A 24,469-nucleotide genomic window follows, 5' to 3' on the forward strand; every position below is an offset into this window, starting at 1 on the left:
GCATCTCAAAATATCTTCCAACGAATCTCTTGACTGAGCTGTTCAGCTGATTGCTGGGTGTGAGAAGGTGTGAAACTATTATGAGCGTTCTTAATGTTTTTAATTTTAAACTGCCTAGAATCTAGATTGAATTGGTTGGTATACAAGCTTGTATAATTAATAAACACAATAGTGCATAATATTTATTATTATAATACATAATATATACCTAATAAACATAATTAAAACCCTTTTCTGCTGGATTTTGTAAGGTTCAGAACGTTTTATTAGACTTGGATATGCAGTTCTTTAAAGATAATCAAGCAAAAACCTTGAGTGGAGGCCAGAAAAGGAAGCTATCAGTTGGATTTGCAATTCTTGGAGATCCGAAGGTAAATGCCAAAAGGACAAAACATTTATTTTTTTCCCCATCTCATTTCATCTTGCATCTATGCAATAGCCAAGTATTTGTAAAATTAATTCCATTGCAAAATTATAATTTCAACTGACCATATTTATTTATTTAATCAAGTTATGTAATTGCCCATTTCACATACAGAATATGATTATGGGAGGCTTACAGTAAAAATAAATGAAATGCACATGATACAACGAATCAAGTACATAGCAGCCCTAGCAATTATAATGTATAAGGTGAAAACTGATTGTTCTTTCAGTGATTGTTTAGCTTGTAATCTTTGGTCAGTTCTGATAACTGAACGATGACAGATGCCTGTTTTTTAGTCGCAACATATCAAAAGATTGTCAGTGCTACCTGGGCAGATTAGCATAATAACTAATGTGATTACAGCAGTACTGTAGTTTTTCAATTACATTACTTCAACAATACTTATGAGAGGCTGGAATGGCTGCAACCAACTCACCATGGGACAATTCAACAATTCAATTTAAATAATTGAAAAGTCATTTTAAATTTTATCTTTCACATTTCATTTTGTCTCTCCTTTTGCATCCTTTCTTTAATTATTCTGTTCCACCAATATTAAATTTCTTTAATATTAGTGTATCTCTTGTCCCCTAGCGAATTGTGCCATGGTAAGTTTTTTTTTTTTTTTTTGTTTACATTTATACCCCGCCCTTCTCCGAAGACTCAGGGCGGCTTACAATGTATAGGGCAATAGTCTCATTCTATTTGTATATATTTACAAAGTCAACTTATTGCCCCCCCCCAACAATCTGGGTCCTCAACCTCAAGTTGGTGTAGTGAGTTGGCTGTGGCAGATTGGCCATACCCATCAGAGGCATGCTAATCAGACATATATAGAAATTGATCAATTGATTAAATAAACTAAAAAAATACAGTGGTTAGGAGACCAGTCCCATTTTTTTCTTAAGTATTTTAACTCTGTGGAGAAATTACAAAATTCATTTTGCAGTGCGGCTCATAACCACATTAGCATTGCTTATGGTTCTGAAAAGAATAATAGTGCTATGAGGAATTCATGCTACTATGAGCTCCTCTAGTATTGGCTGGGAATTGTCCTAATACTGAAATATTTGAAGGAATCCAAAAAACCTAAATGGGAATAGAATTGAAAATATTTGCATCAATTGATTTGTGTTGTTTTGAGCCTGCTTCCAAAATTCTCAGATACCTTTGCAGGAAATCTTGGATTAAACAATGTCAACAGATGTGGAATTAATAACATTGTAATTAGTAAGGGAAAAGATGGGATTTGCTAGAGTTGCTGTCAGAGAGCCAAGGTACCTCAGTCTGGAAAAGGTGACTTGCTGCTACAACCACAGAACTGCAGAAGAAGTGTAAATCTTAAGTGTGGATATGCCCACAATAGAAATATTTTGTTATAACTGGTATAAAGTTTTTTTAGATTAAATGGTAGAAGTGATACAGACAGTCCTGAGCTTATAACCATTTGCTTAATGACCATACAACATCACTGAAAAAAGTGCCATATGACTGCTTTTCAAACTTACGACCATTGCAACATTCCTATGGTCACACAATCAAAATTTGGATGCTTGGCAACTGACATGTATTTATGACAGCTGCATTGTCCCAGAATCATGTAATTATCTTTTGCAAACTTCTGACGAAATCAGTGAAGATACCAGATTCACTTAACAGCCATGCTACTAACTTAACAACTGCAGTGATTCATTTAACAACTGTAGCAAGAAAGGTCGTAAAACTATATTTCTTAGCAACAGAAATTTTGGACTCAATTCTGGTCATAATTTGAGGACTACTGTATTTAGGATGATTTCTATTGTGAATTCCAAATTAGGAGTTTCAACTTTGGGTGACATTAATTTATACAACTTCTTTTTTACTTTGCTCATTGCTTTCTTATAATGGTTATATCCTTATCACATATAATTTTGTGATCATATCACAAATGTTTAGAATAGAATAGAATAGAATTTTTATTGGCCAAGTGTGATTGGACACACAAGGAATTTGTCTTGGTGCATATGCTCTCAGTGTACATAAAAGAAAAGATACCTTCATCAAGGTACAACACTTAATGATAGTCATAGGGTACAAATTTAACACTTAATGATACAACGCTTAATGATAGTCATAGGCTGCCAATTAAGCAATCAACATCAGTATAAATTGTAAGGATACAAGCAACAAAGTTACAGTCATAAGTGGAAGGAGATGGGTGATGGGAATGATGAGAAGATTAATAGTAGTGCAGATTTAGTCAATAGTTTGACAGTATTGAGGGAATTATTTGTTTAGCAGAGTGATGGCATTTGGGGAAAGACTGTTCTTGTGTCTAGTTGTTCTGGTGTTCAGTGCTCTATAGCGTTTTGAGGGTAGGAGTTGAAACAGTTTATGTCCAGGTGAGGGATCTGTAAATATTTTCACAGTCCTGTTTTTGATTCGTGCAGTATACAGGTCCTCAATGGAAGACAGGTTGGTAGGAATTGTTTTTTCTACAGTTCTAATTATCCTCTGAAGTCTGTGTCTGTCTTGTCGGGTTGCAGAACCAAACCAGACAGTTATAGAGGTGCAGATGACAGACTCAATAATTCCTCTGTAGAACTGGATCAGCAGCTCCTTGGGTAGTTTGAGCTTTCTGAGTTGGCGCAGAAAGAACATTCTTTGTTGTCCTTTTTTGATGACGTTTTTGATATTAACTGTCCATTTTAGATGTTTTGATAGAAAGTAGTAATAAAGTTATTTATGCTATATTCAAAATGATGACTTAATGATACATGTGTGTGTGTTTACATATATTTATTTAGGTATTGCTATTAGATGAGCCAACAACTGGTATGGATCCATGCTCACGGCAAACCGTTTGGAACCTCTTGAAAAACCGAAAAGCCAATTCTGTGACAGTATTCAGTACCCACTTCATGGATGAAGCAGACATTGTTGCAGGCATGTTGAGAGATACGCAGCCCATGAATACAGGAAATATTCCTTTGATGGTTACTGTCTAAAAAAAGAATAACTAAAGATTCCATATACTCTTGTTTCTAGATCGGAAAGCTGTGATTTCTCGAGGAATGCTGAAATGTCTTGGCTCCTCTCTCTTCCTTAAGACAAAATGGGGAATTGGCTATCATTTGAGGTATTATTAGCTTCACTGCCTATTTCAAATAGATTTATCAACTCCATTACATGTACCTAAGCTTTATAAAGTGTTTCTGAACCATCATAATTTTATTTCACAAAAGAGAGGGTTGATACGAAGGAAGAATGTGAGTTACTTAACAATTGGTTATTTAGGAGGACAATAATGATTAGCAAGCCTAATAAAAAAGGCAGATTGTAATGCAGCCTGAGGACCAATGAATAGTGCTCAGCCTATAAACATTTTAAATAATTAAAATTAAAATGCTTTTTATTTTAAATGTCATAATGCTATGTTCTCAGCTGCAAGTATGAAGTAGCATTGTATGAGATATAACAGTAAAATTATCTGAATAAATTTGTAAAATATTCAAGCAATCAAACATGAAAAGATCAGAACTTATCTGCCTTCTTGAAGTTTAACATTTCTGTACTGGTTCTGTTAGATTCGGGCAATAACGAGGCAGGAGACCAGGATAGTGACAACAGCTCTTTACTATATGGTGAACCCAGCAGCTCGGGCTGGGAAAACCCTCTCTTTATATACAGTTTAGCCAGAGGCTTCATCCAATCAGCAACGTGCTTTTTCCCGCTCAGTTTTCCCTCCACAATTCTTAAAGATACATTACACTCCTTCCCTCCCAGAGAACACTTTACCAATATTTACATAGAATTAACATCTTATTTTTCAACGTAATCACGCAAGTAGACTGGGCGTCTCCTGACTCTTTCGGACCTGCGCAATTCATTTTCTGGGAGTGAGTCGAGCTGACCGGAGGGACTGTTTGTTCCTCTCAGCTCCTCCTCTAGGCCATCCGGCCCTGGATTATTTGCAGAGTCGTCCCTGCTGTTTTCAGGAGGAACCGGTTGGCGTCGCTGGACCTCCTGGAACTCAGATAAGTCCCGCGTTTGCCCCGGGTTTGAGTCAGCTGTGGATTCAAACATTGGATAGTCAGGGCCTGTTTCGTCTGATTCTGATTTACGGTTATCGTTTCCTTATTTGGTCTATGTGGCGCTTCCATACCCGGCCATCCTCTATCTCTACTAGATATGATTTTGGTCCTGTTATCTCTAGGATTTTCCTGCTAACCAGGTCGGGCCTCGCTGTAGTTGTGTGCCCACACTAGGTCGCCTACTGCCATCCTCTTGTTTTACCGTGTGCCCTTTGTAACCGTCTGGTGTGTAGTTTGGGTTTAAGCGGTCTAGTGGGCACCTAAGCTTCCGACCCATTAATAGTTCTGCGGGCTGCGGCCAGTTGTTACACAGGGGTTCTGTGTTGGACTGCTAGGAATGTATCGATTTTGTTTGCCAATCGCCTGGCCTGATTCTGGACAATGCTTCCTTTGCGCTCGAACGAAACGTTCTGCAAGGCCGTTCGTCGCAGGGTGGAAAGGCGCCGAGAGGACATGCGGATGCCCTCCTCTGCCAAGTACCCCTCAAACTGGGTTGCCGTGAATTGCGGGCCGTTATCGGAGACTAAAGTGTCGGGCAACCCGTGGGTTACAAATAGGTGCCGTAGGACTGAAATCACGGCCTCGGCTGTCATGGATCTCATGAGAATGATTTCCAGCCATTTGGAGTAGGCATCGACTACTACCAGAAAGGTTTGGCCGTGGAAGGGGCCGGCAAAATCGATATGGATCCTAGACCAAGGGCCCTGGGGTCTCTCCCATTCCCGAATCGGGGCCGTTGGGGGTAGCGGTCTGGACTCCTGGCAGGCCTGGCATTTCCCTACCCTTTCAGCAATTTCCATATCCATTAAGGGCCACCACACATAGCTTCTCGCTAGACCCTTCATTCTCACGATCCCTGGGTGGCCTTCGTGAAGGAGCTCCAATACCTTTTCCCTCAATTTCTCTGGGATCACCACTCGATCCCCCCATAGCAGGCACCCCCCTTGAGCTGAGAGTTCCCCACGTTTTTACAAATTCTTTAAAACGCTCGCCCGGCGCAGCGGGCCAACCTCTTTGTACCCAACCAATTACAGTCCTTATTGTAATGTCCTTGTATGAAGCCCGAGCCACCTCTTTGGATGTGACTGGGCCAGAGTCCAAAGAGTCAATTAGCAGAACTGGTGTCCCGGGTGGGGTCTTCGATAGTCTCTGGTAACGGGCATCTGCTCAGGCGTCTGCATGCCTAATTCCTTCCTGGCCGGTGTAGTAGTTTGTAAGAATACGCCGCTAGGAAGATAGTCCATCGGGTCAGTCTGGGCGAAAGCGCCACGGGCGTTGGGCGGTCGCCTGCCAACAGTCCTAGCAAGGTCTATGGTCCGTGATGATCTCGAAATCACGACCAAATACATATTCGTGGAATTTCTTTACCCCGGAGACTATAGCCAAGGCTTCCTTATCAAGCTGGCTATAATTCCTTTCAGCTGATGACATGGTTCGGGAGTAATATGCAATAGGGGCTTCTGTGCCATTTGGCAACCTGTGGCTGAGCACAGCCCCACCCCATAGGGAGATGCATCGCAGCTTAACACTAATGGCAGCGTGCCATTGTATTGGATAAGGAGGCTATCACTCGATAGGAGATTTTTACCCTTGAATGCCCTAGCTTCCGCCTTTCCCCAAGACCATGCAGCCGTCTTTGCTAGTAATTTATGCAGCGGCTCGGCTACTGTTGCCTTATTCTTAAGAATACGCGTAGAAGTTGACCAGACCTAAGAATGCCTGTAACTCCGTTTTGTTCTTTGGAACCGGGGCCTTCCTGATGGCCCGTACCTTGCTTTCAGTGGGGTGAATCCTTCCTGTCTATCCGGTAGCCCAGGAATTCCACAGATTCAACCCCGATCTGGCATTTGTTCAGTTTAACTGTGAGACCGGCAGACCGGAAAATGCCCAAAACTTTTCGCAGCCTTACCCTAATTCCTCTAGATTCTCAGCGGATACCAGTACATCGTCAAAGTATGGTACCACCCTGGTAGTCCTGCAATAGCCGCTCCATTAGGTTCTGAAATAACCCTGGAGCCACACTAACCCCAAACTGTAACGGGTACACTTAAAAGCCCCTCTGTGAGTCACAATTGTCTGCGCTTGGCTGTGCTGCTATCTACAGGCAGCTGTTGATAGGCTTGGGCCAAGTCTAGCTTGGCAAAACCTGCCCTTGCCCCATTGAGTGCAGTAAGTGCTGTACCACCGGACGGGTAAGCACTCTTTGCAACGCTTTGTTAAGCGTTGCCTTATAGTCAGCGCAAATCCGGACCGACCCGTCCGGTTTGACTGGGGTGACTATAGGGTCTCCCACTTAGCATGGTCAACTGGCACTAGAATTCCCTGGTTTACTAGCTTGTCCAGTTCCCGGTCAATCCTGGGCTTTAGGGCGACGGGACCCTCCTAGCCTTTAAGCGGATAGGGCAACTTGTGGGTCTAAGTTAAAAGAAATAGGGGTCCCCGTGTACTTGCCCAGGCAGTCTCTGAAAACGTCCCCAAATTCTTTCATGAGTGCGTCTTTGAGGTTGACTTCGTTTCTGAAGATTCCAGTCACTCCCATGCCCAATGCTCGGAACCAGTCCAGTCCCAACAAGCTTGGCAGGGTCCCATCGACTATGGTGATGGGCAGAGTTTTCTTGTATTGTCCATACTCGACGTGGACGGACGTTACCCCTCGAACAGGGATGCGATTCCCTTGGTAGTCTTGTACCTTTAATTTCTGTGGTTTCAGCTTGCGCTTTGCGATGGCGGGTAAGGCTTTCACGAGTGTCCCAGGACATGATCGTGATCGCTGAGCCGGTGTCCACCTCAATCGGCACGGCACCCCCTCAATCTTTGCCTTTGTAAAGATTTTTTTTTCTAGGCGTGTTGATGCGTGACCCACTCTCACGACAGTCTGATTCAACTTCGCGCCTTTTTTGAATTGACCAATCACGGGCCGCTTAGCGTTCCAGCGCTCTGGTTGGTCAGTTTGAATTTTGGCGGGAAGGTTGGGGTGCTCGACAGACCTGTGCTAGGTGCCCTTCCTTTCGCACCGCCGACAAGTCACATCCTTAAATTTGCATTGTTGTCGTTGGTGTTGCCCTCCACAACTTAGGATACAAGCAACAAAGTTACAGTCATAAGTGGAAGGAGATGGGTGATGGGAATGATGAGAAGATTAATAGTAGTGCAGTTTTAGTCAATAGTTTGACAGTATTGAGGGAATTATTTGTTTAGCAGAGTGATGGCATTTGGGGAAAAACTGTTCTTGTGTCTAGTTCTGGTGTTCAGTGCTCTATAGCGTTTTGAGGGTAGGAGTTGAAACAGTTTATGTCCAGGTGAGGGATCTGTAAATATTTTCACAGTCCTGTTTTTGATTCGTGCAGTATACAGGTCCTCAATGGAAGACAGGTTGGTAGGAATTGTTTTTTCTACAGTTCTAATTATCCTCTGAAGTCTGTGTCTGTCTTGTCGGGTTGCAGAACCAAACCAGACAGTTATAGAGGTGCAGATGACAGACTCTTAATTTGTACATATGATTAATAAAATAAAATAAATAAAATAAAATACTCAATAATCCCTCTGTAGAACTGGATCAGCAGCTCCTTGGGTAGTTTGAGCTTTCTGAGTTGGCGCAGAAAGAACATTCTTTGTTGTCCTTTTTTGATGACGTTTTTGATATTAACTGTCCATTTTAGATGTTTTGATAGAAAGTAGTAATAAAGTTATTTATGCTATATTCAAAATGATGACTTAATGATACATGTGTATGTGTTTACATATATTTATTTAGGTATTGCTATTAGATGAGCCAACAACTGGTATGGATCCATGCTCACGGCAAACCGTTTGGAACCTCTTGAAAAACCGAAAAGCCAATTCTGTGACAGTATTCAGTACCCACTTCATGGATGAAGCAGACATTGTTGCAGGCATGTTGAGAGATACGCAGCCCATGAATACAGGAAATATTCCTTTGATGGTTACTGTCTAAAAAAAGAATAACTGAAGATTCCATGTACTCTTGTTTCTAGATCGGAAAGCTGTGATTTCTCGAGGAATGCTGAAATGTCTTGGCTCCTCTCTCTTTCTTAAGACAAAATGGGGAATTGGCTATCATTTGAGGTATTATTAGCTTCACTGCCTATTTCAAATAGATTTTATCAACTCCATTACATGTACCTAAGCTTTATAAAGTGTTTCTGAACCGTCATAAATTTATTTCACAAAAGAGAGGGTTGATACGAAGGAAGAATGTGAGTTACTTAACAATTGGTTATTTAGGAGGACAATAATGATTAGCAAGCCTAATAAAAAAGGCAGATTGTAATGCAGCCTGAGGACCAATGAATAGTGCTCAGCCTATAAACATTTTAAATAATTAAAATTAAAATGCTTTTTATTTTAAATGTCATAATGCTATGTTCTCAGCTGCAAGTATGAAGTAGCATTGTATGAGATATAACAGTAAAATTATCTGAATAAATTTGTAAAATATTCAAGCAATCAAACATGAATAGATCAGAACTTATCTGCCTTCTTGAAGTTTAACATTTCTGTACTGGTTCTATAATGGAATGTTTGTAGTAAAAAAATAATGCACACTTTTCACTACAATGACATTAAAGCAAAAACAGTAGTAGAAAACGATCAATTGTTAGAAGCCTTCAAACAGATTTGCTATAATGAAAAAAAGAACATTTTTCACAGATCCTGGCCCTGTACCTTCAGCACACTAATTGTAGCACTTCAACACTTTTATTTATTTATTAAACTCTTAAGTGACTCTGGACGGCTTACAACATTTAAAAATCCAGAAGGTAAAACTCCACAAAAACCCCACCCCATCTCCCCATGTCAGCAGCAACCCAATCAAATAACTTGGTCATCTCCCTTTCCATTTTGAAGTCCCCAGGACTGCTGACAAAACCACATTTTTAATCTTTTGGGAAAGCATCAAGATACTGGTCAGCTGTACCTCCAGGAAAATGACGTTCCAGAGAAAAAGGGCCACCCGCCAGAAACTTCAATACATTTGTTATAGTATAGATCCTATCTGTGAGGACCAAGAACTAAGAACAACACATGAAGTTACTTCTGAATATTTTTCTTTATTGTTGTTCAGTTGTAGACAGAATCTTGCTAGATTAAAGCAGCTAGATAGCGTAACTATAGATATACTCTGAACTACTAGGGAAGCTCTTAGCATACATTCTCTGTTATAATCATGCTTGTTATGTTTGAAAATAGTGAGATTCATGATGTAGCAACAATGTTTTTATCCCTGCTATGTGTTTGATCTTCTTTAGTATGCAGATAGACAGGTATTGTAACACAGAAGGTACAGCATTCTTGATCAGGCAGCATATCCCTGGAGCCAGTCTGTTAAAGGAGACTGAAGAGCAACTTGTCTATGCTTTACCATATAAAGATACAGACAGATTTGCAGGTACAACTTTTCTCTTTTTCTCCACTGAAAATTGGAAGTTGAAATCTGAGGCAACAAATGGCGGGAGTAGCCATATCAGCAAGCACCACACTCGCTGCTGAGTGTTTTGAAACAGGAGCAGTCTGGGATAGTACTGGTACAGTTGTGAGGGGGCAGCTGTGGTCGATTAGTTGTATGAGTGGGGTGCATACATTTCTTGGCTATGAGGAGTTACTAAGGATTGGGGGAGGGGGGGAGAAGGCAAATAACATTAGATTTGGGAACAGAATTTGTTCTTAATCTGAGGACTTTCTGTTTATTGTTCTTTGTTCTTTCTTTGCATACCTGGAGCCCAACGGTTCCAGTTAAAGTAAACAATTGGCTATTTCCTATCCGTATTGTGCTCCATTGTTTATGTACACTATCTCAACCCTGGACTGCTCAAGTAATGCTCCCAATGTCTTGTTTCAGTCTGGAGATTGTGTGAGTCTGTATGGAGAGGAACAGACTCAGAATCAATTCTAGCAAGACGATCTGGCTCTTCTGACTCCAGGAATTTTCCATTATTAGTCCTAGTTGGGATAGTTGGGATAGTAGTTCCCCATTCAGGACCAATGAACAGTCAGTAGTTTTCTTCAACTTGCAGCTCCTGCTCAAAGAGCAGGTGGCAGCTGTGAACAGGAAGCGCTTTGAAGAGATTCATTTCAGGCACCAGCTGTGCCCATTCCTAGATTAGGAGATTCTAGACAATCACTCAAGCCTTAATCACCTCAGAGTCGAGTGTTGGAATGAATCATGCAATGCACTTTTAAGGATCTCTCAGAATTGGCAGCTGTCCCGGAATGCAGCCATATGCTCATGGTACATTATGAAGCAATGGATACCACTGCTTCATAACGTGCACTTCACAGTTCATTGTAACATTTGCCACTTAGAAAATCCTCCATGACATATTTCATATACCTCCAATAGTTTCTGTAAAGCCAGGCAGAATAGCCACATTCTAGGTCCCTTTGATTAAACAATGTTACTATTGGGCACAAGTAACAGGACCTACACATCTGAGATTCACCCCCACTACTTTTATTATATTCTGTCTATAATAAGGAACCTACCCAGATTACCAGCCTCAGCCTGGCAACAGGTAGATAACTTAAGTGGGTGGGAGGTCAGTTCTGGACCTCTTATGGCTGCACAGTGACTCAAGGCTAATACTGCACTTAAGGCTCCTTCCCTGCATGGCTGGATGTTTCCCAACCGTTACTTTCCAGGATCTAGGAAACACACCTTTTCAGTTGTAGCAGCAATCCACCCTGGGACAGCAACCCCCCCTGCCCCCTGCCCCAAGATTCATATGATAAATACCTTGGTGATATTCAAGGAGTCTTTGAAAATGTAGCTGTTCCCCAACCCTTGATTTAGGAGAGTGTTGTACCCCTACCTGGTATTATTTCCTTGAAGAACTGCATTTTCTGGATGCATGATTTCTATTTCCTATTGTTGCATTCTTTTCTTTTTTTAATTAAGTACAGGTAGTCCTCAAAACTCCTAATTCGGAATTCACACTAAGTACAGTAGTCCTCAACTTAGGATCCCAATTGTTCCCAAAATTTCCATTGCTAAGCAAGACAGTTGTTACGTGAATTTTACGACCATTCTTGCCACAGCTGTTAAAGGAATCATGCCGGTGATTATGTTAGTAGCACGGTTATAAATGGCTTCCCCATTGATTTTGTTTGTCAGAAGGTCACTAAAGGTGATTACAGGATTCTGGGATACTGCAACTGTCATAAATATGAACCAGTTGCCAAACATCTGAATTTTGATAATGTGACTATGGGGAGGTTGCAAAATTATAAGTGTGAAAAATGGTCATAAGTCACTTTTTTCAATGCCGTTGTAACTTGGAAAGTTCACTAAACGAATGGTTTAGTGAACCATTTAGTTGAAGACTACCATTTAGTTGAGGACTACCTTCGGAGTCTTATAGAATTAGCCCAACTCTAAATCTAATCAATAAATAATCTGAAAAGGGATTCAAAAGATTTGAATGCCTTTTCAAATACCTTTTTTTGCTATTTTTATATGGAAGAAAATGATTACGGCTCCTCTTAAAGAATGCTCCAAGTTTTTTTGGGGGAAATAATGCTTCTTCTTCTTCTGTTCCCTCTAGCACTCTTTGCTGATCTAGATACTCATTCCCATTTGGGTGTTATTTCTTATGGCCTTTCTACCTCAACTTTAGAAGATGTGTTTTTCAAACTGGAAGTTGAAGCAGAAACTGACCAACGGGGTAAGAATATATAACTTCATGTGGTATTTATCATATGAAATTATTAAAAGCGTATTTCATCCTAGTAATATTTGTAATTTGGAGATTTCTGTACAAAACATTACATTTAATCATTACAAGATGATTAAAACTCCAAGAAAAGAGTAATATATTTATTTCTGAGAATTGTGCCTTAAGAGTATATGTATGTGGATGTGTATATTTTTTTCTCCTATGAATAGTGGTGATGTTCTCAAAAAAATATCGCTGAGCTGATATATTTAATTTAATTTAATTAATTATGAAATGTTGCTAACAATGTGATGCCAAGAGTTATACAGCTATTTGGAAAAGATAAATTTATAAACATTTTTTTCTTTTTCATTTTTCTTTTATTTCCCAGATTTTGGCGTTTTTAACTTGGAGCAAGCTGAAGACAAAATGAATAGGAATTCTGTTGATGAACTAGAGCAAAGCCTGTTAATGCTATCTGGGAGAAAATCTTGTGAGATAAGCAATAAGTCTCTTTGGAGAAAGCAGGCCCTTGTTATTGCAAAGGTTCATTTTCATAGTTTTAATCGTGACATTAAATCAATATCAGAAGTGTAAGTATCTTCAATTGAGTTTCCGCCACATTTTGGAAAGTGTTTAATTGATATGAAAAATATAAATAAGAAACTTTGTTCTTAATTGGTTGATCATACTAGTTACCAAAATTATAAAAATGTCCTGTGTAGAATTAAATGTAACTTGTTGAAAATAATAATACAATTTATGATTTTAAATATAGTAAATTTCTCTCTTGAGAGTTTACATCAGTGAAAAACTGAGTTGATGGGCAAATCTGAGGCAGTAATTTTTAACACTAATAAGCTGAGCAACACAGGTTGCTTAACTTTGGAATTTTAAGTACCCAGAAGCTGGAGAAAAAGGAAGGCTAATTAGAGATAAAAGAAATGGATGTCAGTTCTCACAACAGTCATAAGAAATATCAGTAATGTTGTAATGAACTTTCATTTTATTGTATGACGATTAGTGTACATTTCAAAATGACAATAAAGTTTTTCTATTCTATTCCATTCCATTCCATTCCATTCCATTCCAACTGATATTTATATAAATCCATTTTTAATCATTAAGAGATTATTTTTGGACTATACATGTAGAACAGTATTCATATTGAATGTTTAGTCTATCCAAACTGTAGTGCTATGATTCATGGTTAATTTTGTAGATCTCAAGCAATTTTCTAAAATAAGAAAGCTTTTAAAATTGTAGGAGTAGAAAACTCTTGTAAAATCTTGTGCATATATTGCATATTTAGAAGGTTTTCCTCACTAGTAAGAGAATTTAAGGGAATATATATGTAAGCATATTGGACCTTCCTAATTTATTTATTTTTTAAATTAAGGACTAATTTATTTTTGCAACTAAAAGTGCAACATTTCTAAGATGATATAATTACACTTTTATTTGTATCTTATTTACTCTCCCAGTCTTGTAAACTGTTCTTTCTCTGCCTTTATCCTACCATGAATTTTTATTCCATTGAAAAAATTCTCCATTGCTCCCTTCATTTATTTATTTTGTCTCCCATTGTTCATACTTAATTTTCCTTCTGTATATGATTTTTAAAAATACATCAGATGAAATTAAGATTATTTAAAATTTATTTTTCTGAAAAAGTGCAAAATCAGAATTATTTACTGTTCAGCAGTAATGCATTCAGACGTGTTTAGTATATGTTTGTACTTAGCAAATTTAATATAGATAGATGGATTGGGCGATTTTTATAATACAAAAAAAAATCAACACCAGTTAGATGTTAGTCTACTTTTACTCTAAAGGACAGTAATTCTTTAATGTAATTTGACTCAACTTTATTTTTTTTTCTCTTAAAGGTTAGCACTGTTCCTAGTATTTCTTTGTGTTGAGATTTTTATGTTTCACGTGTATCAAGAATACTTGAAAAATGCTATGGCTCCTATCAAACTCTCTCCAGATTTATACTTTCTTAAACCAAATGAGACTCATCATAAATACAAAACCAGCCTTCTTATTCAAAACTGCACTAGTAAGTAATAAAAAGCACCACTATTTTTTCCAGTTTTTTTCTTCTACTCCTTTTCATATTATCATCATCATCATCATCTTTATTCATTAAACATGAAACTCAGTCAACTGAACATTCAAAAAGGCATCACAAATATCATTGACTAGTACTAATGGTTGATACGGGTTGCTGCCAGCGTCCTAGGTATCAACCAAGTACCTTCTTAAGATGTATGATGTTCCAAGTAGCGCAGGTTTTTGCAGTTCTGCTGGTGTCATTGAAGGAAGCTGCAATTTGTTGATGTATCTTATAAAATTCTTGGACATGGTACCAAGTGCCTCGATGACAATGGGTATCACTGTTACATGTTTCATCCATAGCCGTGTAGTTTCAATGGCTAGGTCACAATATTTCATGATTTTTTCCAGTTCTTTTTCTTTGACTCTGGCATCTCCTGGTACCGCGATGTCAATAAATTGTACGTTTCAGTTTTCGACAACTGTGATATCTGACGTGTTTATTATTATTATTGTTGTTGTTGTTGTTATATTTTAATAATATTATACACATTGGAAATCAACTGAAATAATATTTTCTATACATGGCTGAGATACTTAGTCTCAGCCTGAATTTTTCAATTTATTGAAGCTATTATTATTTCAAGCAATTTTTGCAGCCAAATGTTTCTCTTTTTCCTGATATCCAAGGCTTTGAAGAGCTGTGTTGATGAAGTGATAGACTTCCCTGTTGTAACTGCAGTTCCATACATTCAATGAGAATATATATGAAGAACTGTTTTTTTCCGTAACATGAATGGGGAAGTGCAATGCACCCGTTCATTTGAATGTAGGGAGATTATTAGAATGACACAGACTTGTTAATGATCACTATCTTCCTTTATTCATTATCTTCTAGGTATAAACATTGATGACATGATTGTAAATCCACTTCAGAGCCAGAATATACTGACAGAAATGTTCAATGGCAGTGATTATGTATCAGTTTCTCCTCATAATGCAGCATTAAATGTAGTTCATGTAAGCAAGGTGAGAAGATAGATAACTTATATTTAGCAGCTGGTAACACATGGTCTTTAACAGTTTATTTAAAACATAAGTTTTGCTAAAAACCAGTAATTCCATCCAGCGCTATTTAGTTTAGATTTAGTTTTGTTTTACTGGAGCAAAGCTGATATGTGTTGCTGCTTTGGATTTGTAGCTAATAAGTTAAATCTTTATTCTTTTTGCAGAGCTATGTTCTTAAAGCTGCTTTTAACCGAACCATGCTACATTCTTTACCTCTTATGATGAATATCATTAGTAATTTGTACCTATACAATTTAAATGTAACTGAAAACATCCATGTCTGGATTAGCTCTTTCATTCAAGTAAGTAAATGGAAACTCAAATGCTGATATAATAAAATGAAATGATAGAAAGTAGTACTACTTTCTGTGGAAACAGATGTTTAAGAGAAGTTGTATTTCTTTTGCATTGTCTAGTTGTACAATTTGTGAGTCACAAGATGAAACAGCCAATTTGCCATTTCCCCTGGTCTTCTAGTGCTTCTTATTTTTCATTTCCAGACAAGCTGGAATAAAAAATATTGAACTAGTGGTAAACATCTGAAAGTAAATTATGTGACATTTAAGTTTTCACCTATTTTCTATTACTAACATCTTTATCTTTCAGGAAATTACTGATAGAAGTTTCATAATGGTGATGATTGTTCAATGTTTGACAGTAGGTGTTACCATGACTGGATTGCCTTCATACTTTACTATGGAGAATGCAGAAAATCATAGGGTAACTTTACATTCAATCATTTGTTTAAAAATGTGAAGCAATTAAAAAAATCCATGTATTAGTCTAAAGCAGTGGTCCCCAACCTTTCTGGCTTGGCAGACCGGTGGCGGTGGGGGGATGGTTTTGTGCGAGTGGCAAGTGAGTGCATTCGCTTGTGCAAATGGACTGTGAGAGCATCCACCGCTCACACAGGTAAAGCTACGCACAAACTCACCTGCCATTTGTGCAGCCTGGTTCCATGGTCTAAAGCAGTGGTCACCAACTGGTGGGCCGTGGACCACTAGTGGTCCATGAGAAAATTTTGGTGGTCCCCAGAAAAATTATTTGCATTTTTTATATTGCACTAAATCAGGGGTCCTCAAACTATGGGCCCTGGACTGGATACATGCAATAAACGCTTGTGTTGCTGCAGAGTCTCCCCCTTCAGGCTCTTTTTGTTTGGGTTGGGGTCTGCTTCAGCCTCCTGGTGTGGGGCTTTGGGTGAAGGCTGGAGGGAAGTGCTGCTGCTGGCAAAGAGCCGGAGGGCCTTGTTCTAGTGGGACTGCATCATGGCCTGGAACTGGCTGACCATCTCAACCCACTGAGCCTCCAGGCACCAGTACCTGGCCTTGCACTCCTGCAGGTCTTCCCTCTGCTTGGAAAGCCTATGCTCCTAGTCCTAAGTGAGGTGCTTCTGCTGAGCTTCCTTCTCGGTCAGATCCAATTTGAACTGAGCCAGCTGTTTTGCCAACTCTTTCTCATGGTGGCTGCTTAGCTCCAGCAACTGCTTCCTGTTGGGGCCCTAAGGAGCCTGGCCAGGCAGGGGAGGAGTGGGTAGGAGGGAAGAGGTGAGTAGAGGCCGGTGAGATGCCCCTCGACGTGTGTGACATCAAGTTGGTCATGGCCACCCAGTCACACCCACCCAGCCGATCATTAAGCAGATCGTATTAGTGGTCCACGGGATTTAAAATTATGAATTTAGTGGTCCCTGAGGTCCGAAAGGTTGGGGACCCCTGGTCTAAAGCATGATTTGTCTGCCCATATTTATATTCAATATATAAACAGATGTTGGGTAAATACTTGAATTTACTTCAGTATTTGAATATATTTTAAACTGATACTCATCAATTATTTTAATAATTTCGTGCCTCTGTTACTGCTTCCACAACTTGCCCCTTGGGATTTGGTTAGCCGAACATTGCCTGTCTTTGGAAAGTGTTAAAGACCTGTTGTTTTTCTCCAGAAAATGATGGATGAGTTTTTGCCCGTACTTATGAATTTATATGTTAATCCTTTGTATTTTTCATATTTCAATTTTAATGTACCTTTAATTGATCTGTCATTGATGTTAGCTGCTTTTGAGTCATGTTCTGAGTAGGGTGGCTATATAAATTGATTAAATCAATCAAACAATATTTAATCATATTTACAATACAAAGTATAGCAAATAGCATGCATCTATGCCTGAGACCAACTTGAATAAAAAGTCCAGTCAAATAAATAAATAAATAAATAAATAAATTCTATTCTATTCTATTCTATTCTATTCTATTCTATTCTATTCTATTCTATTCTAAGATAAGATAAGATAAAGGAATTTAGATCAGCAGGTAAAGCAGGGATACGCAACTCAGATTAGACCAAAAGTTGGGCATATTAAGAGCTACATTGCAAAGGGTCAAAGTCAACTTGAAAAAATGTTAAAAACTGAGAACCAGCGAATATTTAAACGGATTAAATATATTGGATTATTTAACTATGTGGTTTTAGCACACACATGTATTTAGTTATTCCTGCCCTTGCTAATTTGACTCCTGAGTTTAAAAGCAAACAAAAAGAACCCTATTAAAAATTCATTATCTCAAAACGCATCAAAATTAGATTTTGACACGTTTGTCTTTTTTTGTTTTGTCTTTTTTTGTCTTTTTTTTTTTGACACACACACGTATGTATGTATTATATAGTGCTTTTCTGATTGTGTATTTTAACTTTTGGAAATTCAATAAATATTATTTTTATTAAAAAAAATCATTATCTCATACATCAGGATCTTCTCCTTCTCTCTCTCTCTTCCTAATGCATTCTTCATCCAATCCTGAGCTGTGATTACAGTTGTTAGATTTGTTCCAATATGCTGTATCAAATACTCATTTTAACCAATCTATTTTTTGCAGATTAAAGCTTATACTCAGCTTAAATTGTCTGGCCTTTATCCATCTGCTTATTGGTGTGGACAAGCATTAGTCGACATTCCTTTATATTACACTATTCTTCTTGTCATGACGGGGATCTTATTTGGTGTTTATCATGAAATTATTTTTTCCCCAATGAAGATCTTTGCTGTAGTAAGTCTTCTTATGTTCAAACAATTGTTCTTTGGCTTTTCTTCAGTTTATTTCCACTTACCACTTACTTAGTTCTTTTCCACTTATAATAAATTCAGGTCTTGTATTATTTTGTAGTCCTAGCCCAGAGGTGTCAAACTCGATTTCATTGCAGGCCCATTAGGAGTGTGTTTGACCTTAGCGGGCCTGTGTGTGTGTGGCCAGGGGGCATGGCAATGGTGAGGCATGACACAGGATTCTTGTCAGGGGAACCTGTGTAGGCAGAACTTCCCTGAGACCAGGGGTGAAATCCAGCAGGTTCTGACAGGTTCTGAAGAACTGGTAGCGGAAATTTTGAGTAGTTCAGAGAACCAGCAAATACCATCTCTGGCTGGCCCCAGAGTGAGATGGGAATGGGGATTTTGCAATATCCTTCCCCTGGAGTGGGGTGGGAATGGCGATTTTGCAATATCCTTTCCCTGCCACGCCCACCACACCACACCATGCCATACCATGCCAGCCAAGCCACGCCCACAGAACCGGTAGTAAAGAAATTTGGATTTCACCACTGCCTGAGACCCTCCCTCACTCTGATTATAATCTTCCTTCCTTCCTGCCTTCCTTTCTTCCTTCCTTCCTGCCTTCATTTTCTTCTTTTTCATTTCCTCTTCATTATCCTTTCTTCTTCCTTCCTCTCTTTCCTTATTTTTCCTTCCTTGCTCTCTTCCCATCTTTCCTTCTTTGTCTTCCCTCTTTCCCTTTCTTCTTTCCTGTCCCTTCTTGCATGCTCAAATACAAAAGGGGAAACATTTCTCCTTTTGTTTTGTGTTTAGTTTGTTTTGATAGTCCTCTACTAGCGAAAACACCCCCATTTTCAGCCTGGACGGCCTCCTTCAGCCCTCTGCCAGTGAAAACAGAGCTCAGTGGTCCACATGCAGCCCCCCCCTGCACCCTGTTTTTGGCCTGAACGGCCTGCAGCCCTCTGCCAGTGAGCTCTGTTTTTGCTAGCAGAGGCACTGTGGGCCAGTCCTTCACTGTTTCCAGGCCGGCCCTGCGAGCTGGTTCTAAGCACCCTGTGGACTGGATCCAGCCCGCAGGCCTTGAATTTGACCTGTCCAGACACTCCCTTTTTTAAAATGCCCATCTCTGGTAAAACATCACTTTAACAAAGAGGTATGCTGAATCTCTTAAATTCTAATAATTTTAAATACAAAACATCCTGTCTTAAGCTTGAAACAGTTGTATTACATGAAAATCTATTGATTCATATTCAAAACAGGTTGTTTCAATTATTCTGGATGTGTTTCAAGTACACGTGCAAAGTGCTTCCAAACGATCAAAACATCCTGTTTCAAAGGCAATATTTCATTCAGAAAATATTAATCTGAACTTTAAAAAAGTTACAAATTTGAAACAGTTCTGAATGCAAGACATTTTGCACAATTCTTAATGGCTTCAGCATCTCACTATTTTTATCTTGTAGGGTAATTTGTAAAAAAATAAAAACGTGTGTAAAATTACATATTAATGAACGTATTTCTTTTCTTGCAGGCTTTTTGCATTATAGGCTATGTACCCTCAGTAATTCTGTTCCATTATGTTGTCTCTTTCACTTTTAAAAGTATACAAAACACCAAAGAATTTTGGTCATTCATTTTTCCAACTGTGAGTAAACAGGCAAGAGCCTAATTTGTTTTTCCCATTTATTCAAATTTCTAATTTTGTTTCTCTGTTGATGTATACATCTTCACGTTGGAATATACATGACTTCAGCTTTTTTAAAAAAATTAAATCATTTGTGCCCTTATTCAGTCTGAGTAAACATCATGTATAGCTGTCTATTTTCTCTGAGTTTCATTTATTACAATGAATCAAATAATTGTTAGTTTAAGTCCTAATGTCCAGTTTGCATAATGTACCATCCCAGTCCTTGTAGCTCATTATCTACTATGGGGATCACACAAACTCTGTTTTAACAAACCATGATAAAGTTGTTAAAGCCGCAATGAGTTTTGTAAGAGTCAGAAGGTGCTCTGAAGATATTCCCAACTATCTGAGTATTAATGTGGAATATCATAGAGACAATAAGAACTCTAGTTTGATATTTCCTCCAAGAATTTTATTATGATTCTGTTTGTTTTGTCTTTCAGGTAGCTTTGATCTGTATTATTGTTACGGATGTAGCATTTATAAAATGGTATACGGCAGCCATTATAATTCACATGTCCTTTTGTATCTTCGTTCCAATCTACCCTCTTATTGGGTGCCTAATGACTTTATTAGAGGTAAGTTTACTATAAACTAAATTCAAATCAAATTCAAATCAGAATTCTAATGTGCCAAAGAGTACTATACATTATATTTAAATTTCAATATATATTACATATTTTAAAACTTGTGATAAACAACCATAATATGTCTTCAAAACAGCAATTTCCCTACAATTGAGACAGTGGAAATGGTTTATCCAAAGTTCAGTTTTAAGCTAAATTAGTGTCATGCCCCCGCTGGAGTCTGACTCTGAGATGGAAGAGGAACAGCTGACAGAGCGAGAGAGTGGTTCCATTGGCTGTGGAGGAAACTGGGGAAGGGCAAAGTCAGGCTGGGCAGAACAGGGGAGAGATAGAACAAGGGAGAGGGGGTTCTGATGAAAAGCAAGGCCCACCCCCTCCTCATCCTAGGACACACAGGGAAGAACGGAGAAGAGAGCAACGTGAGTTGTGTGGCTTACGAGGGAGGAGAGGGCCCTGACTCCCTTCACAAGATACATCTGGAGCTGGAGTTTAAAAGGAGAGGCAAATGGGAGGGGCGGTTGTCGGGAACAAACACTGAGTTCGTGTTAGCTGCTTTTTCTGAGTTCCTGGCATCCTCCCAACTGGTTTGATTTGCTGCCGTGCTACTTCAAGTCTGGACTTCTTATCTTGCTTGTACTGCCGGATTAATTACCTTATCTTGCCATGTTAGATATATAGTTGGAAGTTTTGTCTGCTTACAGGTTTGTGGAAGAGTTTTTCTCCAGACCGGAGAGTAAAGGGACGTTGGGGGCAAAGTATGGAGCTAATAAAGGGACTTGTACTTATTCTCTGGCTGGGTTGCCTTTGTGCCACGCCCCGGCTCGTCACAATTAGCACCATTACGAGTTCTGACCGCTTCTCAACTTTTTGTATTGAAAATGTTTTTGTATGTGAACTTCTTCTATTCATTTCAGAATTAAGACTTCTAAAATATAACTTATGTAAAAAGGCAGGCACTCTATATATCGAGGTGTTGGGAGATTGAATATAGCTTGGATCCACAGTCCTCATCAAAATTTATTTTCATTTTAATGGTATTCAAATTGATATCTGTAGTGCTATGGGCAAGAACAGTCTTGATGTGAGAATTTCCTATCATTCTCTCACATACCCGTATCTTTTTAAGGACCCACCAAATAAGACATGAGAGATGGCCCTTTCAAACAATGTCTGATGTTCAGTTGACAGAGGTGGAAGGTTATCAATAAATGTATCCAGAGAAGAAATCCAAAGAGTTATATAGCAGTCAAAGACTGAAGAGTTCCATGACATCTGGATTGGCATCAGAATTAAACAGTCTTGGACTTCCTGGAAAGAAATGGCAAATTAAAGACTCCTTCACAGGACCAATGACCATGGCAGGAAAAAGAGCTGGCAAATAGACCAGTTCTTCATAATTCTCTAAACAGGAGAGGACTTGAGGTCTTTCACAAATGATCTTTGTCTGGTTTAGAGCTCTGAGAATTGAGGGATTCTTGCTCAAACTATAGTTGGCTCCTTGAAATGGACACCGGGTTCACATGCTTCCTTTTCTAATCGCTTGGTTATGTCTTTTCAGCTATTAGGAACTTTCTGATGGACAAGTTTTAAAGTACTAATATCAATGGAATTACAGTCCACACTGCTTGTTTTGGAAAATAGTTGGGTTTGCTAAATAGAATTCCGAATCAAATCGAGAAAGGACTTTCTGTTGTATTCCAAAATATGAATTATTGTTGAAACATAAGAGGTTTTTTTAAAAAAATAATCCATTATCTGCCCCCCCAAAAAATGAAAAACTAATTAGAGTAATTATTATCTTGGTAGGAGACAAAGAAGATTGGCCAAAAAGTGGAAAGAAGTTCGGAAAGATTGTTGGTTTCAATAGTAGCGGTAAGAATCTTATTTTTTCTTCAGAATTCAAGAAATCTTATACATTTTAAGAAGGTTTGGTACATATTATATTTTTCTTGTTTATAATCTGAATAGGATTATCATATTCTAAATTCATGCAACATACGCAATATGTTAACAAAAGACAATTTACTCCTCTTCAACAGAACAGTCATGGCATGTATAAGCTACATAGTTTGGTGAGCTCTGGATAGAGTTACTGTCAAATATATCTTCATTTAGGGAACATATTCTAGAAATTGACCTACATTATTATATCCTGATTATTAGGAGCTGTGTTTAAAAGCAATTTATTGCGTCTTAAAAGCCTCCTCTCAATGAATACACTCTGAAAAAAACTGGGTCTCAGTTCAGGGCCAGCACAAGAACCACAACCTGTCACATATACACTTTGTCCTAACCATACTCTAATATTTAAACATTGTTCAACATTTTTTAGCAAAATAAAATAAAATAAAAATGGAAGCGCCCTATAAGTTTCCAAAATAAACAATAAATAGTTCTAGGTACACCATTGAGATAACAAGGGAAAAGATACAAGGAAAGATAAGGATTCCCATCAGTTTATTAGTTTTCTTCTAATATATTATTATAAAATTTTTGGAAGAACATAAGAACATATCAAGCTTGGAGGTTACGAATCAAATAATGAAGTATAAGGGAAAAAATGAAGTATAAGAAATGAATGAATAAGAGCCTATAATATAAGATTTTTCATACACCTTTTCTGAGCAAAATTTAACTGTCTCTATTGAACTTTGAACTGAAAGTATTTTAAGTATTTAACAGTGTTAAGAGCATACATTAGGAGAGTTGGATTTTCTTTTCTTTTTTTTTAATTTTGTCATAACAGTATACATAAACATTGTCATAAGTAAAAACATATCATGAAAAATATATATATATATAAGTAAAGAATATGCATTAGCTATATTAATTTGATATAATAAAGGGAACAATAGGACAGGAACGGTAGGCACTTCTATGCTTTTATAGTCCTCTTAGGAATGGGGTGAGGTCAATAGTAGACAGTTTTTGATTGAAGATTTTGGGATTTTGAGTAGAGACTATGGAGTCAGGTAATGAGTTCCAAGCATTAACAACTCTGTTGCAGAAGTCATATTTTCTGCAATCAAGTTTGAAGCGGTTGACATTAAGCTTGAATCTATTTTTTGCTCTTGTAATATTGCGATTGAAGCTGAAGTATTCTTTTATAGGAAGGATATTGCAATAGATGATTTTGTGTGTTAAACACAGGTCATGTCGAAGTTGACGGAGTTGTAAGTTTTCTAATCCCAGGATTTCAAGCCTGGTGGTATAAGGTATTTTGTTATTTTCGGAGGAGTGAAGAACTCTTCTAATAAAATATTTCTGGACGCGTTCTATTGTATTTATGTCAGAGATGTGGTGTGGGTTCCAGACTGATGAGCTGTATTCAAGAATAGGTCTGGCAAATGTTTTGTATGCTCTAGTTAGTAGTGTAGAGTTTTTAGCAAGAATCAACAAGCAATAAGCTTTCCCGATACAATTACTTAAAATGTAACTTGGAGCAAAGCTGTGTTAATGTTGTTTTTTGTTTTTTCTCTTTCTTTTAGCCCTATTTGCAATGTATAATTTGGCTCTTTCTTCTGCGACACTTTGAGGTGAAGCATGGAGGCAAATCAATGCGATCAGATCCTTTCTTCAGGCAAGTATTCTGCATTTTTAAAAAAATCAGCAAAACTTGACAACAATAAGCTGCTTTTTTGAGAAAAAGAACACTATTGTTGTCACTGAAGCTCTTTATCCATAAAGATATGAAATCCATTTATTAGATTTTTTTTCTAGGTGTGGCTAGGCTGGTCTTGGGCGTTCTCTTAAAGTAGCAGGATTTGGGGCTTTTTCAGAACTGTCTTTGCTAAGACTAAGACTATTGATTCAGGAAAATCCATGTTTCTCAAAATGTTTTCATATAGAT

General features: G+C 38.2%; 1 protein-coding gene across 7 annotated transcripts in view; it reads left to right on the top strand.

Annotated features, from left to right (window-relative positions):
- LOC131193153 (cholesterol transporter ABCA5-like) overlaps nt 1–24,469 on the top strand; it is a 58,690-nt gene that overhangs the window by 22,631 nt on the left and 11,590 nt on the right. For 6 of the 7 annotated variants that reach the window (XM_058173058.1, XM_058173057.1, XM_058173063.1 and 3 more), the window contains 15 exons: nt 252–371; nt 3,217–3,355; nt 3,458–3,548; nt 9,774–9,913; nt 12,066–12,185; nt 12,568–12,769; nt 14,066–14,238; nt 15,133–15,263; nt 15,467–15,604; nt 15,909–16,022; nt 18,176–18,346; nt 19,877–19,990; nt 20,476–20,610; nt 22,426–22,491; nt 24,108–24,199. In XM_058173058.1, coding sequence (XP_058029041.1) covers nt 252–371; nt 3,217–3,355; nt 3,458–3,548; nt 9,774–9,913; nt 12,066–12,185; nt 12,568–12,769; nt 14,066–14,238; nt 15,133–15,263; nt 15,467–15,604; nt 15,909–16,022; nt 18,176–18,346; nt 19,877–19,990; nt 20,476–20,610; nt 22,426–22,491; nt 24,108–24,199 — 1,946 coding nt within the window. The remainder of the gene's footprint in view (nt 1–251; nt 372–3,216; nt 3,356–3,457; nt 3,549–9,773; nt 9,914–12,065; nt 12,186–12,567; nt 12,770–14,065; nt 14,239–15,132; nt 15,264–15,466; nt 15,605–15,908; nt 16,023–18,175; nt 18,347–19,876; nt 19,991–20,475; nt 20,611–22,425; nt 22,492–24,107; nt 24,200–24,469) is intronic. The other variant, XM_058173060.1, reaches the window with a different exon arrangement.

Source organism: Ahaetulla prasina, chromosome 2, assembly GCF_028640845.1.
Source record: "Ahaetulla prasina isolate Xishuangbanna chromosome 2, ASM2864084v1, whole genome shotgun sequence".
Taxonomy (NCBI): domain Eukaryota; kingdom Metazoa; phylum Chordata; class Lepidosauria; order Squamata; family Colubridae; genus Ahaetulla; species Ahaetulla prasina.